We start from the raw sequence: 14,281 nt of genomic DNA on the forward strand, positions 1-14,281 counted from the left end.
CTTCCCACAGCCAAAGCAGCCTCAGTCCGTGCCTTGCTCTTTGACATCTCCTTCCTCATGCTGTGCCACGTGGCCCAGACCTATGGCTCAGAGGTGAGAGGAGAGAAGGCAGGATTAGAGTACCAAGTGGGGGGGTTGGAAGGGGAGGAAGCAACTGGTAACTCACCACCACCACAACCCCCCACCCCCGGGTCTCCCATCAGTCTCAGGTTTCAGTTAGTTCTGGGGGCCGCTTAAATCATGTGGCCACCCTGGGCCAAGTCAGTAGGCACGTCTAGAATCCTCCAGTGCCATGCTCACACTGACCACTAGGTGGCAGCATAGCACCCCATCTGCCTCCCTTAAACTGTCTTGACCCCAGGTCTTCAGGCCCGGGAGGGGGCAGCAGCAAGGCAGGAAACTGAGCTGTCAACAGGCCCAGGTGCTCCTCTAGCAGCTCACTGCACCCACCCCACTTAGCTGATGCCTCTCTGTGCCTTTCCCAGGTGATTTTGTCTGAGTCACGCACAGGAGCGGAGGTACCCTTCTTTGAGACTTGGATGCAGACTTGCATGCCCGAGGAGGGCAAGATCCTGAACCCTGACCACCCCTGCTTCCGGCCAGACTCCACCAAAGTGGAGTCCCTGGTGGCTCTGCTCAACAACTCCTCAGAGATGAAGCTGGTGTTAGTGGCCTAACCCCCCCCCCCCGGGTGGTGATGGGGTCAGGGTCAAGCCAGTGGTGGGGAATCTGTGGCCTCAAGGCCACATGTTACCCTCTAGATCCCCAAGTATGGCCTCTTGACCAAATCCAAACTTTCTTTATTAAAAGGATTTTTCTCCTTTGTAAAATTTGGATTATATCCGAAGGCCTTACTTGAGGATCCAGAAGGCCACATGTGGCCCAGCCCTGAGACCCTCTCACTAAGCCCATTTCATGCTCCCACCCATACCCCTGTAGGCAGATGAAGTGGCACGAAGCCTGCCTCAGCATTTCAGCTGCTATCTTGGAAATCCTCAATGCTTGGGAGAATGGGGTCCTGGCCTTCGAGTCCATCCAGGTAGCCTCACTTTTCCAGCAACCTTCTCTCTTCCCTATACTACACAGAGCCAGTCATTGCTAGCTTGTTATTTTTGTAAGAGTAAGAAGACCTATACTAATCCAGGAGCTCATGCTTTGGTATCAATCTTCCCTATAATCATAGTCTTAGCCACTCCTTCCCTCTGAGATAGCTCTGGGAAAATCAAAGTTGTGTCAGAGAGAGGGGTGGAATGTGGCCAAGGACTCCCTGCTGCACCGAGCTGCCCCAGAGACTGGGAAAGTGATGTCCAAGGAAGGAGCAATAGTAGCCCCTCAGCCTTTTCCCCTTCCACAGAAAATCACTGATAATATCAAGGGAAAAGTATGCAGTCTGGCAGTGTGTGCTGTGGCTTGGCTTGTGGCCCACGTCCGGATGCTGGGGCTGGATGAGCGTGAGAAGTCACTGCAGATGATCCGCCAGTTGGCAGGGCCACTGTACAGTGAGAACACCCTACAGTTCTACAACGAGAGGTCAGTGACCCATCCCTTCCCTTCTCAAACCTGCAGGTGTGTTGTAAGAAGTCAGCACCTCTAGTAACCAGTGCCCCCTCTCTTTTCTTACCTTCTCAGACCTACTGCTTGCTCACTCACTCACTTCCACTCTTACTCACTTTTTTTTTTTTTTGTAGAGACAGAGTCTTACTTTATGGCCCTCAGTAGAGTGTCGTGGCATCACACAGGTCACAGCAACCTCCAGCTCCTAGGCTTAGGCGATTCTCTTGCCTCAGCCTCCTGAGTAGCTGGGACTACAGGCGCTTGCCACAACGCCCGGCTATTTTTTTTTTTTTGGCTGGAGCAGTGTTTGAACCCACCACGTCTGGCATATGGGGCTGGTGCCCTACTCAGTGAGCCACAGGCAGCGCCCTCACTCACTTTCTTATTCATGTATTCACTTAGCTGAGTCAGCAAACATACAGTGTGTGTCTGTGTGCCAGAAATACAGACCCCAGACAGCTATGATTCCTACCCTCAAAGAGCCTAGGTCCTTGGCTTGGAGCCTATAGCTCAGCAGCTAGGGCACCAGCCACATACACCAGAGCTAGTGGGTTCGAATCCAGCCTGGGCCTGCCAAACAACAATGACAAGTACAACAAAAAAAATAGCCAGACGTTGTGGCAGGCCCCTGTAGTCCCAGCTACTTGGGAGACTGAGGCAAGAGAATTGCTTAAGCCCAAGAGTTTGAGGTTGCTGTGAGCTGTGATGCTACAGCACTCCACTGAGGATGACATAGTGAGACTCTCTCTCAAAAAAAAAGAAAAAGATAAAAGAACTCAAGTCCTAGAGAACCAGCTCACCAAAAGAACAAAGCCATGTCACTGTCTAGGAACTGTAAGTCCATTGTAGATTGTATAGGCTATCACATTTATCCCCAGCTATCTCTTATGATGATTTCCTGCTCTGGTTCTTCTGAGGCTTGGGGGACCTCCCTGCTGACTTCAGCTATCTTGAGTTCAATGATGTTGGTTTATTCATCTAACCAATAAGTTGTTATTTATTTTTTTTTGAGACAGAGTCTTACTTTGTCACCTAGGTAGAGTGCCAGAGTGTCATAGCTCATAGCAACCTCAAACTCTTAGGCACAAGTTATCCTCTTTCCTTAGCCTCCCAAGTCACTGGGACCACAGGCACCCAGCACAACACCTAGCCAAAGTTGTTGTTTTTAATTGTTGTTAAAAGAACAAATAAAATTGACTGTCTTGAGCCAGGCGCAGTGGCTATGCCTATAGTTTCGGCTATTTGGGCAGCGGAGGCAGGAGGATCTCTAGAGGCCAGGAGTTTAAGACTAACGTAAGCAGTATACGAAGATCCCATCACAAAAAAAAAAAAAAGAACCAAAGTTTACCATCTTAACCTTGTTTAGATGTACTGGTGACTAGTGTTAATTATACTCACATTGTTGTGCAATCATCTCCAAAACTTTCTTCTTGTACCCATTAAGCAACTTCCCCTTTCTCTAGCCCCTCAGCTCCTGGCATCTGCCATTTTACCTTCTGTTTCTGTGAATTTGGCAACTTTAGATATCTCATTTAACCGGAATCATACAGTATTTCCCTTTTGCAACTGATTTCACTCAGTGTTACGTCTTCATAGTTCATCTGTTTTGTGGCATGTGACAGGATTTCCTTCCTTTTGAAGGCTGAGCAATAGTCTGTTGTATGGATAGACCATTTTGTTTATCCTTCGTCTGTCAGTGGACACTTGGGTTGCTTCACCTCCTGGCCATTGTGCATAGTGCTGCTGTAAACATGGGTGTTCACCAACTAATACGTTCTGTGTATTGCCTTTTAAATCACATCTCCTATTTTCCCTTCACTTCTTCCTTTTATTCTTTTTTTTTTTTTTAAGAGACAGAGTCTCACTTTATCACCCTCAATAGAGTGCTGTGGCGTCATAGCTCACAGGGCTTAGGCGATTCTCTTGCCTCAGCCTCCCGAGTGGCTGGGACTACAGGTGCCCGCCACAACGCCCGGCTATTGTTTTGTTGCAGTTTGGCTGGAGCCGGGTTCAAACCTGCCACCCTTAGTATATGGGGCCATCGCCCTACCCACTGAGCCACAGGTGCTGCCCTTTCTTTTATTCTTTCTTCCCTCATCCCTCCCCTCCCCAAGCCAAATGATGGAGCTTTTGCTCTGACATAATTCAATCTAAGGACCCTAAATCCTGTCTAGGTGTGGGATAGGGGAAAGTTTGGGTCCACCGTGCAGGTGGGAAAAGCAACTTCCCCACAGCCACCCAGCATTCCAGGAACAATGAGCACTCAGACCCCTGTCTGTGTTCTTAGCTGAAGAATCTTTCCTTGAGAAAATTCCTGGATATACCCTTTTATTTGCCTAGCTACCAAGGCCGGGAAGAGTATTGTGGGGCAGCCCTGGGGCCCTCTCCTGGAAGTAACAGTTTACTTTGGGAGGAGGCCAGGCTAGGCGGGGACCCCCCCAAGCACTCCGCCCAGGGGGAAGTGATTGTATTTATTTATGCTACAGGGTTGGCGGGAATGAGGCCTGGGGGATGGGGAAAGTAGGAGAGAGAGAGAGACAGAAAGAAAATACAAGTATCTCTGGAGTGGCCTGGGGGAAGAAAGCCCTCCCCCCTTTTTTTGCAGTTTTTGGCCAGGGCTGGGTTTGAACCAGCCACCTCTGGTCTATGGGGCCAGTGCCCACCTCCTTTGAGCCACAAGCGCCACCCAAAAAGGCCCCCTTTTAATGTGCTTTGTGCCCAGCAAGTGAAAGCTCTGCCAGGAGCAGGAACATACGGCCAGGTCTGCTGGGGGTTGTCTCCTCCCCCAGCACAGAGCAGGGTTAATGCCCAAGGAGTCCTTCCGTAACCCAAATCCAGGGGAGAGTCTGGCCCGAGGTTCCCTCTCCTCCCCTCCCTGCCCCACTGTGGCACCTGAACCTCAGGTCCTCTCTCCCCCCAGGGTGGTGATTATGAGCTCAATTCTGGAGCACATGTGTGCTGATGTGCTACAGCAGACAGCCACGCAGATCAAGTTCCCCTCCACTGGGGTAGACACAATGCCCTACTGGAACCTGCTGCCCCCCAAGCGACCCATCAAGGAGGTGCTGACGGACATCTTTGCCAAGGTGCTGGAGAAGGGCTGGGTAGACAGCCGCTCCATCCACATCTTTGACACCCTGCTGCACATGGGAGGTGTCTATTGGTTCTGCAACAACCTGATTAAGGTACTGGGCCGAGGCTGGATGCAGTGGCTTATACCTGTAATCTTAGCACTCTGGGAGGCCGAGGCAGGTGGATTGCTTGAGCTCAGGAGTTAGAGACCAGCCTGGACAAAAGCTAAGACCCCCATATCTACTAAAAATAGAAAAACCAGCTGGGTGTTGCGGTGGGCACCTATAGTCCCGACTACTGGGGAGGCTGAGGGAAGAGGATTGTTTGAGCCCAAGAGTTTGAGGTTGCTGTGAGCTACAACACTATGGCACTCTAATGAGGGTGACAAAATGAGACTCTGTCTCAAAAAAGGTACTGGAGGGGGGGAGTGGTGGTGTGGGCCAAGCCCAGGGGTAGGGAGAGCAGGTATTCTCAGACTCAGAGACATGAGGAAATACTTTATCAGTCAAACTTGATCCTGTCCCCTGACTTCCTAGCACCTGGCCCAGGAAGACAGGCTGAGAGAGTCTGCAGTGAGCCGGGTAGCCTCCTGGGAATAATACCAAGGCAGAAGGGCCAGGTGCAGTGGCTCACACTTGTAATCCCAGCACTTGGGAGCCGAGGTGGGTGGATTGCCTGAGTTCACAGGTTCAATACCAGCCTGAGCCAGAGCAAGACCTCATCTCTAAAAATAGCCTGGGGTTGTAGTGCGTGCTTATAATCTCAGCTACTTGGGAGGATAAGGCAAGGAGTCTCTTGAGGCTAAGAGTTTGAGGTTTCTGTAAGCCATGATGACACAGCAGTCCACCAAGGGTGACAAAGTGAAACTCTGTCTCAAGAAAAAAAAAAGAATACCAAGGCAGGGTCCTCACCTAGGAGTTGCCTCTTTTGGCAGCTCTGGCCAGAGGCTGGGATTCGGCCTGAGGGGTGGAGTAGCACCCAGACTCCTCTGCTCTTCCCAGAGGACCAAGCTGGAGGGGCAGGGATGTCCGGGCCCCCAGCTCCTAAACTGCCCCTTCACCTGCCCCAGGAGTTGTTGAAGGAGACACGGAAGGAGCACACCCTCCGGGCAGTGGAGCTTCTCTACTCCATCTTCTGCCTGGACATGCAGCAAGTGACCCTGGTCCTGCTGGGCCACATCCTGCCTGGCCTGCTCACCGATTCCTCCAAGTGGCACAGTCTCATGGACCCACCTGGCACCGCTCTTGCCAAGTAGGGTTTTCCTCAGAGCCTATAGGGGTACTCTTCTTGGGGGCCTGCTCAGTATGGACACTGAAACCCCCTCTGGGGTCCTTCTAATTGTTCCCCCTTTCCCTGGAACTCCCTGCCAGGCTGGCCGTGTGGTGTGCCCTGAGTTCCTACTCCTCCCACAAAGGACAGGCATCTACTCGCCAAAAGAAGAGACACCGTGAAGACATTGAGGTAGGGGCCCCTCCAGTCACTCCTTCACACGTTCATTCAGCATTTACTGGTAAGAGGCACCTCTCCAGGCAAAGGGGATCAGATGTGGTCCCTGCCCTAGGGGCAGTTGTGCCAGAGGTCTAGAGGAGTGACTGTGTGGCCCCTAGACTGCGCTTGGTGAGAGGGTCCTGTCAAGTGCTCTTGCCCAGCAATGGACTATGGAGGGAGTGATTCTTTCTCCCTCAAACCTGAGCTCCAGTCCTCTCTCCCTTCCTCTGGTGACTGGAAATTTGGGGAATCAGAGATGTGTAATAATGACTCTCTTGCCCTCCAGGATTATATCAGCCTCTTCCCCTTGGATGACATGCAGCCATCAAAGCTGATGCGACTGCTAAGCTCCAATGAGGATGACACCAATGTCCTTTCGAGTCCTAGTGAGTGTGGACAGGGCCGGTGGGCTGCTTCCTCTCCTGGCAACTCACCCTCCCTAGGTCTGCTCTGCCTGGGCCCAGTGGGCATCTGTGCTGGTCAGAGAGGGTATGGGAGGATGGGAGGGCTTGTGGTGTTCTGTGCCCATTGGCTCCTCTCCTCTGCTCAGGTTCCAGCCCAGCCCAGTTGCCTCTCCCCGTCCCCTTCCTTCCCACAGGGTTAATGGGTTGACAAGCCACCCCAATGAGTTTACTGCCTTGGGCACAGCCTGTGCCATTGACTCACCAGCTGTGACCTTTCTTCCTTGCTGGAGACATGTCCTGAGAAGCCTGGGCTGGGACTTGGGGCTAGCCCTGCTCTTCCTGCCTGAAGTGCACTCCCCTCCTCCTTGCCAGACTTCCTGCTGCGGGCTTCTTCTGTGGCATTTAATTTTTTCTGTTTCCACAGATTTCTCCTTAGCCTAGAAATTTATCTAAAGGCTTTTAGGGACCAAAGAGAAAACTACATGCTTGAGCAGAAGAAAAATACTGAATCTACCACCTATAAGCACTGTAACTTTTAGCTAGTTACTTAGCAAGTCTGAGTGTCAGTTTCCTCATCTGTAAAATGAACTGCTGTGAGGGTTATGGATCTTAGTCCATGTGGAGCAGCAAGATCGGCCCGTGTCATGCTTGCCAAGTGTTGGCTCTTCCCTTTCATTGCCAGTGGGATCACTTTCTACTCCAGGTCCCTCAGTGCTCTTTTTTTTTTCTGAGATAGTCTTTTGTCGCCCTCAGTAGAGTGCCATGGTGTCATCATAGCTCACAGCAACCTTAAATCTTGGGCTTAAGAGATCCTCTTGCCTCAGCCTGCCAAATAGCTGGGACTACAGGTGCCTGCTATAATGCCCGGCCAGTTTTTCCATTTTTAGTAGAGATGGGGTCTTGCTCTTGCTCAGGCTGGTCTTGAATTCCTGAGCTTAAGCAATCCACCCGCCTTGGCCTCCCAGAGTGCTGGGACTACAGGTGTGAGCCATGGCGCCCAGCTCCCCTTTAGTACTCTAGACATAAGGATCTTCCGTGGGCCTCCATGAACCAGTTAGCCCCGATGGGTGAAGGACAGGGTGTGGCAGGCAGGTCCCTTAGCACTCTCTGTGCTCCACCCTGTAGCTGACCGCTCCATGAGCAGCTCCTTCTCGGCCTCGCAGCTCCACACGGTCAACATGAGGGACCCTCTGAACCGAGTCCTGGGTGAGTCCCCTACCCCTGCTGCTTCACTAGGGATACACTGGAGAGAGTCCCCTTCCCTCATGGGAGCCCTGGGGACCTTGTTGGCTGGTGAGGGTCCCCCTGATGCCCCTCAGCTCCCATGCTGCACTTCCCCACCCCTGGCCTCCTCATCTCGAGCTCTCCCGGCTCCCGTGTATCCCTCCCCCTCCTTCCCAGCTCTCCCCTTATACCTCCTCCCTTCCATACCCCATTTCTGGGACACTCCAGTGTTCCTCTCTTTACCCTTTTCAGTCCCATCTTCCCCCAGAGCCTGACCTCTTCTCGCACCTTTTCATGGGACCCTCCTCTTCCTCTCCCCCTGTTCTGCACAGCCAACCTGTTCCTGCTCATCTCCTCCATCCTGGGCTCCCGCACGGCCGGCCCGCACACGCAGTTTGTGCAGTGGTTCATGGAGGAGTGTGTGGACTGCCTGGAGCAGGGCAGCCGAGGCAGCATCCTGCAGTTCATGCCCTTCACCACTGTGAGTGCCCATGGTGGGGCCTCCCTCCTCCCCGGCTAGCACATCCCCTGGGAGGTGCCCCATGAGCAGCTGTCTGTCTATCTGTGGCAGGTGTCGGAATTAGTGAAGGTGTCTGCCATGTCCAGCCCCAAGGTGGTCCTGGCCATCACGGACCTCAGCCTGCCCCTGGGCCGCCAGGTGGCTGCCAAGGCCATTGCCGCACTCTGAGGGGTGGCCAGGGAGGGCCTGGCCACAGGTGCCTCTGAAGGGAGCACTGAGGACAGATGAGCCATCATTGCTCACATCCACATGATGTAAGAGCCCTTCATCAGTTTACAGACTCTTCTCCTGCTCCTGACTCCTGACCTCCAGGATGGTTTGCAGTCTCTTCTTTCGTAATTCCCTCTCCCTTTCCCTAGTACCTGGAGTGGGAGCAGCCTGGTTCCCCGCGGTCACCCTGTGGGCACCTCCCCTGTTCCAGGCATAGGTTTACCTCTGAGGAACTTTGTAGATGCATAGTACGTGTGTGTATTTATTTTTGTAATACCCAGGGGGAAGTCTGCCCCTGTTCACTTGTAAATAAAGATCCCATGGATCCTTTGTGACTGTGTGAGCGCGGTGTCTGTGCCAACTGGGGCGGGGAACATCATCTTCTCCCTCGACTTCCTCATGCTGTGGCCAGGGAGAGGCTCAGTCCTGTGGGTTTGGGGGAAGAGGAGCAGCAACAGCAGCAGGGGGCAGGGCACAGGCTGCCATGTTCTCTCAGCCTGGACATGGGATGAGACCCACTTCCCTTCCTTAGTCAGCACTGCTTGGGCGCCCTCCCCTAAAGCTAGTGGTACCCTGAAGAGGGAGGGGGTTTGGCTGCTGGCCAGCAGGTGTTGGGGGAGGTATCCTGCTCTCCTCCTGTTCCTCAACCTGGCCTAACCCCACCCAGTCTGGATGGCCAAGAGTTTGATCTGGCCAGAAAAGGAACTGAGGGATGTATGGCAGGAACATGACATGACCCATCCTAGCCTGCTACACTAACCTCCAAGCCCTGAGCTGGAGGACCCTGGGCCCCAGGACTCTGAGCCCTGCAGTGAGTACCTCTGACCTGCTTTTTTTTTTTGAAACAGAGTCTCAAGCTGTCACCCTAGGTAAAGTGCCTTGGCGTCACAGCTCACAGCAGCCTCCAACTCTTGGGCTTAGGTGATTCTCTTGCCTCCCAAGTAGCTGGGACTACAGGTGCCCATCACAATGCCTGGCTATTTTTTTTTTTCCAATTTTGGCCAGAGCCAGGTTTGAACCCGCCACCCCCGGTATATGGGGCCGGCGCCCTACTCCTTGAACCACAGATGCCGGCCCGCCTGGCTATTTTTTGTTGCTATTGTCGTTGTTTAGCTGGCCTGGGCTGGTTCGAACCTGCCACCCTTGGTGTATGTGGCTGGCACTGTAACCACTGTGCTACGGGGCGCTGAGCCTCTGACCTGCTTTTTAAGGAGCCATGTGGGGAGGGGAGGTGTGGCTGAGGAACTCAGGATGGGGAAGGCTTAGACATGGATGGTGGGCTTGGCAGGGGGCACCCTAGAGCCACATGGCAGTCTCAGCTGCAGGGCTGGAAGGGCTCCTCAGAGCCCCCTGCTCACTGCAGCTCCTCATCCTCCTGGCCCCTTCAGTCCTCTTGCACCACAAGGCTGCAGCAATCAGGAAGTAGCCAGCTGGGGTGAGAGCAGAGACTAAGCCTGATGAGACTTTCTGACCTAGTGGTTACCCTGAGCTTGGCTTCCTCTGTGATTGCGGGTGATGTTATGGATGGCCACAAGTTCATGGAAGATGGCAAACTGATAAGCCCTGTGCAGATGTTCTACACTCCCTCACGTCTGCCCTGTCTGGCTGTGTGTGGCCTGCAATGTGCACCCCTAGCCCCATGCCAGCTCCTCTCTAGCACCCAGGGTCCATGTGCAGTCTGTGGCTGTACAAGGAGGGGACTGTGTCTGCCTTCTTCACTGCTGTGTCCCTAGCACTTTGCCCAGAGTCTGCACAGACTAGGTGCTCAGATAAACACATAGTAGAGGTATGAAGTTTGTTACGGTCAAGAACACCCCTGCCTTCTCCCCGCACCTCCTTCCCTCTGGCTTCTCCTACCATTCAGGCACCTCCCCAGCCCCTGGCCAGGCACCAGCTAGACTCGAGAAGGCGGAAGGACGTTTGCTGGACAAACACTTTATTATTCCGAAGTTTGGTTACAATGAGAAAGTGGGATCAGTGGTGGAGGGTTAATAGTCAAGCTGCCTCTCACACACACTTGACACATTCCCTCCCACATCCCCAGTCCCAGCCCAGTGAGGCAGGAGCCCAGCCTTAAAGAGTCAGGAGTCCGATCCTGGTGGGGCAGCGTGGGCATCCTGAGGGCACTTGGAAAGACTACCCAGAAAAACGGGAGAAATGTCCATGATGCTTGTACTCCTCATGCTAGGAGTCAAAACATGCCCCCCAAATCTTAAGACAAACTAGATTCCCCAGCAAATTCGTGGGACCCCAAGGCCAACACCCCCTGCTGCTGCCCTTATTAGTCCAGGGACTTGACACCCAAGAGACACAGGGTCTGACACAGACAGCAGAGACCAAAGTGAGGGTGGGAGGACCCAGTTGGGGAACACTGCTGTTTAAATATTAAACAGGGATGTCTGGTCTCCAATGTGGGAGACCTTCTGATCCTCCCAAGGCCCCATGGTGGGTACCCTAGGAGGAGGACTCACTGTGATTCTCCCCAGTGCTCCCCACGACCAGGGCCAGGGAGCAGTGACAGGAGTTAAATACTTGGTATTTACCTATCCACCTCCTAGTCCAGGGGACAGGAGGACAGGAGCTGTTCTCACTGCTACAGCAGGAGATGGAGGGAAGGACCCAGAAGTCTGGGGCTCCGTTCTCTTCCCTGCCTTTAAATATAGCATTAAATAGGCATAAATATTAAATAGAGATAAATATACAGGATGTGAAGGGCTTGCTCAGGGCTGGGCGAGGTAGCGGAGCACACGGTATGCCAGTTCTAGGAAGCTCTGCAGATGGGAGGTGACCAGGATACCTCCTGCTCGGCGCTGGAAGGCAGAGGTGAAAGTGGGCATGGCGCCCTGGGTGGGCTGCAGGGCAGGGGCCACTCCCAGGTCTTCCATCTGTGGGGGAAAAATGAGATCAGTGATCAGGCCGCTGAGTGGGCGGCATTGCTTCAAAGGAGGAAATGTTGACATGCTGCCCGTCAGTAAAGGGTCACTAGGTAACGGCAAGCCAGGACTGGAACCCAGGTCTGTCAAGGTCCCATGCTCTAGCTAGGGGAATGGAGGAAGGCCATCAGAGGGAGGGTTCAGGGAGGGAGTGGTGTCTCCCCCTGTACAGGCCCCGAGAATGCTCCTGCCCCAACTCTAAAGACTTCTGGGCAGGCCAGTGTGACCTCCGGGACTAGCTCCATCTGGCCCTAATGTTTGCCTCTCCCAACAAGGCTCACCTGCTGCCAGATGGTGGTGGCAAGGTCAGCAACGTCCAGTTGCAGCATGTCCAAGGTGGGGGCCAACTCAGGGGATATCCCAGCCAGGGCCTGCAGGAGGCCCTGGTAGAGGAAGAGGCCTCTGTGGAGTTGGCTCAAGCAGCTGGTCTGGGGACACAGAGCAGGAGAGTGAGGGGTGCTGCCTGGGACACTTCTCTCTTTCCTGTCCTATCACCCTCCTTCCCTCCTGACACTCACCAGCTGCAGGTCCTGGCTGGGGCAGCCATTCAGGGTTGTCCGGGGGATGCCCAGAGAGTGCCCCAGCAGCACCAGCTCCTCAGGGTGGCACAGCTTGTAGGTGGCACACTGGGGACAGAAGGGTGCCAAGTGAGAACTGCCCAGCCAGACTGCGGCTCCTCCTCTCCAGGCCTTCCCCTCCATGCTGGTCCTGCCATGGGGAGCAGCCCCACCCTACCCAGCAACACTAAGTCCCTTCCCAGCCTGCTGTACCACCACCTTTCCTAATTTTCTCCATGTCCCCTATGTGTCTCCTTCTCCTATGTCCCTTCCCAAGGACACCTACAGAGTTTCCTCCCCCTTACCCTTTTCCCTTTCCTCCCCCCTTCAGCTGTCCCCTGGGTCTCCTTCCCCCTACACCCTGGCCCACCCTCCCTCACTCACCAGATTCTCCTGCAGGGCCGCACCTTCATTCTGGATCTTCCTCACTTGCTCTAAGCACTTGAGCAGAAAGCCCTGGGGCAGGGAACTGGCAGGGCCCAGGGGACTGGCTTCCTGCACCGTCCAGAGTGCACTGTGCCAGAGCAGCAGCTGTAGGGCTGGGGACAGACTGGGCTCAGGAAACATGCTGTCCACTCCTACTTGGGGCCCTCTCTGGGGACACTGTGTGTCCTAGCCCCCATTCCCAGAAGGGATATCCCCAGCCCCTCTGCCACTCTGGCCTCCCTCCCACGCCTGGGGCAGGCAGCGCTCTGGTCCTGGGCCAACACACTCACCCATCAGCCTAACGGGGCTTTGGACAGCAGGTTTAGCCATGGGTCTGGATGGGTCTGGGCCACAGCCTCTGGGCTCTGTTGGGGCCTAGATCTAGAGGGCCTTTATACATAACCCCTAGGAGGTCTGGGAGGAAATTACCTGAGGCTGCTTAGTAATAACTTCCCAAGATTTATGCAAATTTGGAGTCCAGGACAATGCCATGGGGTTGGAACAAAAGGCTGTTTGCGAAAGTTTTGTGAAATTGTGGAATCTCTGATCCTTCTTTGACGTCTTGTCCCCCTCATACTTTCTTCCTCCCCTCCTGCCCCGCCCAGGCCTGAGTTGCCCCAGGGTGTTTGAATAGTACCCCTGTAAAGGCTGAGTCTTTTGAGAGAAGCACAGGCTGGAAGATTGTCAGGCTGATGAGGAGAGGTGGCCTCCAAACGACCCTCCCTTTTTTGGCAAATGCTGGGGCAGCTTCCTTTGCCCTTTCCGCTGGGAGTCTCAAGCTACCTGCACCCCAGGCCCCCAGATTCTAACAGAGAAGGGAAAAAGCTAGTTGCCCCATATCTAACCTCCCCAGGATTGGGGAGGCCGCCTTCTTAGGTCACCTCCTGGGGTACTCAAGCCTGAGACAGGGACAAAGGGGTCTTGCCTCTTGTCCCTCCACCACACACACACACTTGGATAGACACTATCCCAAGTTCCAGGCTGTCCTGCCCAAGCTGATTAGCTGGAAACTCCCCTCTATCCCCCCTATGACTCATTCCTTTAAGCCCCCAGAGTCCGGGAGAGGCCAGAGGAAGCCGGATGTCTGTCCTGAATGAAGCAAGACCTCGGAGGCTCTCGGCTCACCTGACCTTGCCCTTTCACCTCCTTGAGCACTACCCTTCTACCCTTCGAGCAGTACCCCAACAGCACAGTCCCCAGGGCTTTAGAATTAGGGGGCTGAAGCATGTAGCTTCTCTGACCATTCACTGCCCCAGGGAAAAGGCTGCCAGCCAGAGTGTATGCAGCCCTGAAGCGGAGAAGGGAGCTGTCCTCATCCTCACATCCTAGAACCACACGGCATCGGTGCCAGAAAGGACCTTGGAGTAGGTTCCAACCCTGTGAACTGGGCCAGAGAAGGAAATGCCTTGCCCAAGGTCATGGCTGGTAAAGTCAGAGTACAATCCAGGCCTCAGTCCTAAGAGTTGTCCTCCAGCCAAGGTGTCTACCCCAGGGCAGTCTGACTGACTGCACCCAAAGCTGTCACCTTTTGTCCTAATTTGCTACTCAGTGCCAAGAAACAGAGACATCCTGGATAATGGAGAGGATGTGCTAGATAACGTGGCTTGGCCATCTCTAGGGCTGGAGTTCCCCCTGGTGGCCACAGCTGGCAAGGAAACCACCTGCTCCACTGTACACATCCTGCCATCTGGTCACCCCTTGTAGTTCAAACATACGGTCCCTACTGTACCTTGGCTAGACAAATTTGCCACCTTACACTGATGGAAGTTGAGGGAGAGTCTAACAGACCCACGGAGGGCAGGAGATGCACATTCTTCTACTGACTGACAGTTATTGGGCACCTCTTACGGAATGTTAGGTACCTTTTACTTTTACTTCTTCTTTTTTTTTTTT

General features: G+C 53.9%; 2 protein-coding genes across 8 annotated transcripts in view; one reads left to right on the plus strand and one right to left on the minus strand.

The window, feature by feature from the left end:
* MED24 (mediator complex subunit 24) overlaps positions 1–8,802 on the plus strand; it is a 31,280-nt gene extending 22,478 nt beyond the window's left edge. For 2 of the 4 annotated variants that reach the window (XM_023511021.1, XM_023511022.1), the window contains exons 16-26: positions 11–93; positions 486–664; positions 940–1,039; positions 1,355–1,530; positions 4,475–4,739; positions 5,696–5,877; positions 5,997–6,087; positions 6,401–6,500; positions 7,644–7,724; positions 8,075–8,223; positions 8,314–8,430. In XM_023511021.1, the coding sequence (XP_023366789.1) occupies positions 11–93; positions 486–664; positions 940–1,039; positions 1,355–1,530; positions 4,475–4,739; positions 5,696–5,877; positions 5,997–6,087; positions 6,401–6,500; positions 7,644–7,724; positions 8,075–8,223; positions 8,314–8,430 (1,523 nt within the window). Of the gene's footprint in view, positions 1–10; positions 94–485; positions 665–939; positions 1,040–1,354; positions 1,531–4,474; positions 4,740–5,695; positions 5,878–5,996; positions 6,088–6,400; positions 6,501–7,643; positions 7,725–8,074; positions 8,224–8,313 lie in introns of all 4 variants that reach the window. The other 2 variants (XM_023511023.1, XM_003786406.3) reach the window with 1 other exon arrangement.
* A 2,388-nt stretch (positions 8,803–11,190) lies between these two features.
* On the minus strand, positions 11,191–12,788 carry CSF3 (colony stimulating factor 3). 4 transcript variants are annotated; one of them, XM_003786408.3, is made up of 5 exons: positions 12,679–12,788; positions 12,347–12,501; positions 11,924–12,031; positions 11,687–11,833; positions 11,191–11,357 (listed from the first exon to the last, which is right to left on the minus strand). In XM_003786408.3, the coding sequence occupies exons 1-5, from the start codon at positions 12,716–12,718 to the stop codon at positions 11,193–11,195; spliced, it is 615 nt and encodes a 204-aa protein (XP_003786456.1). In that variant the 5' UTR covers positions 12,719–12,788; the 3' UTR covers positions 11,191–11,192. The 4 variants fall into 4 exon arrangements, with proteins under 4 accessions (XP_003786456.1, XP_012658482.1, XP_012658484.1 ...); XM_012803028.1 differs by having other exon boundaries at positions 11,193–11,357; positions 12,323–12,501; positions 12,679–12,718; XM_012803030.1 differs by lacking the exon at positions 11,924–12,031 and having other exon boundaries at positions 11,193–11,357; positions 12,679–12,718.
* Between the last annotated feature and the right edge of the window lie 1,493 nt (positions 12,789–14,281).

The sequence above is a fragment of the Otolemur garnettii genome, unplaced genomic scaffold, assembly GCF_000181295.1.
Source record: "Otolemur garnettii isolate 467f Iridium unplaced genomic scaffold, OtoGar3 scaffold00018, whole genome shotgun sequence".
Taxonomy (NCBI): Eukaryota; Metazoa; Chordata; class Mammalia; order Primates; family Galagidae; genus Otolemur; species Otolemur garnettii.

Excerpts from the sequence above, each read along its gene's own strand:
- CSF3 (XM_012803028.1), bottom strand. The coding sequence starts at position 12,718 with ATGGCTAAACCTGCTGTCCAAAGCCCCGTTAGGCTGATGG. Across the intron at positions 11,834-11,923 it reads CCAGCCAGGACCTGCAGCTG|ACCAGCTGCTTGAGCCAACT; the intron begins GTGAGTGTCAGG and ends CTGTGTCCCCAG. Across the intron at positions 11,358-11,686 it reads CCACCACCATCTGGCAGCAG|ATGGAAGACCTGGGAGTGGC; the intron begins GTGAGCCTTGTT and ends TTTCCCCCACAG.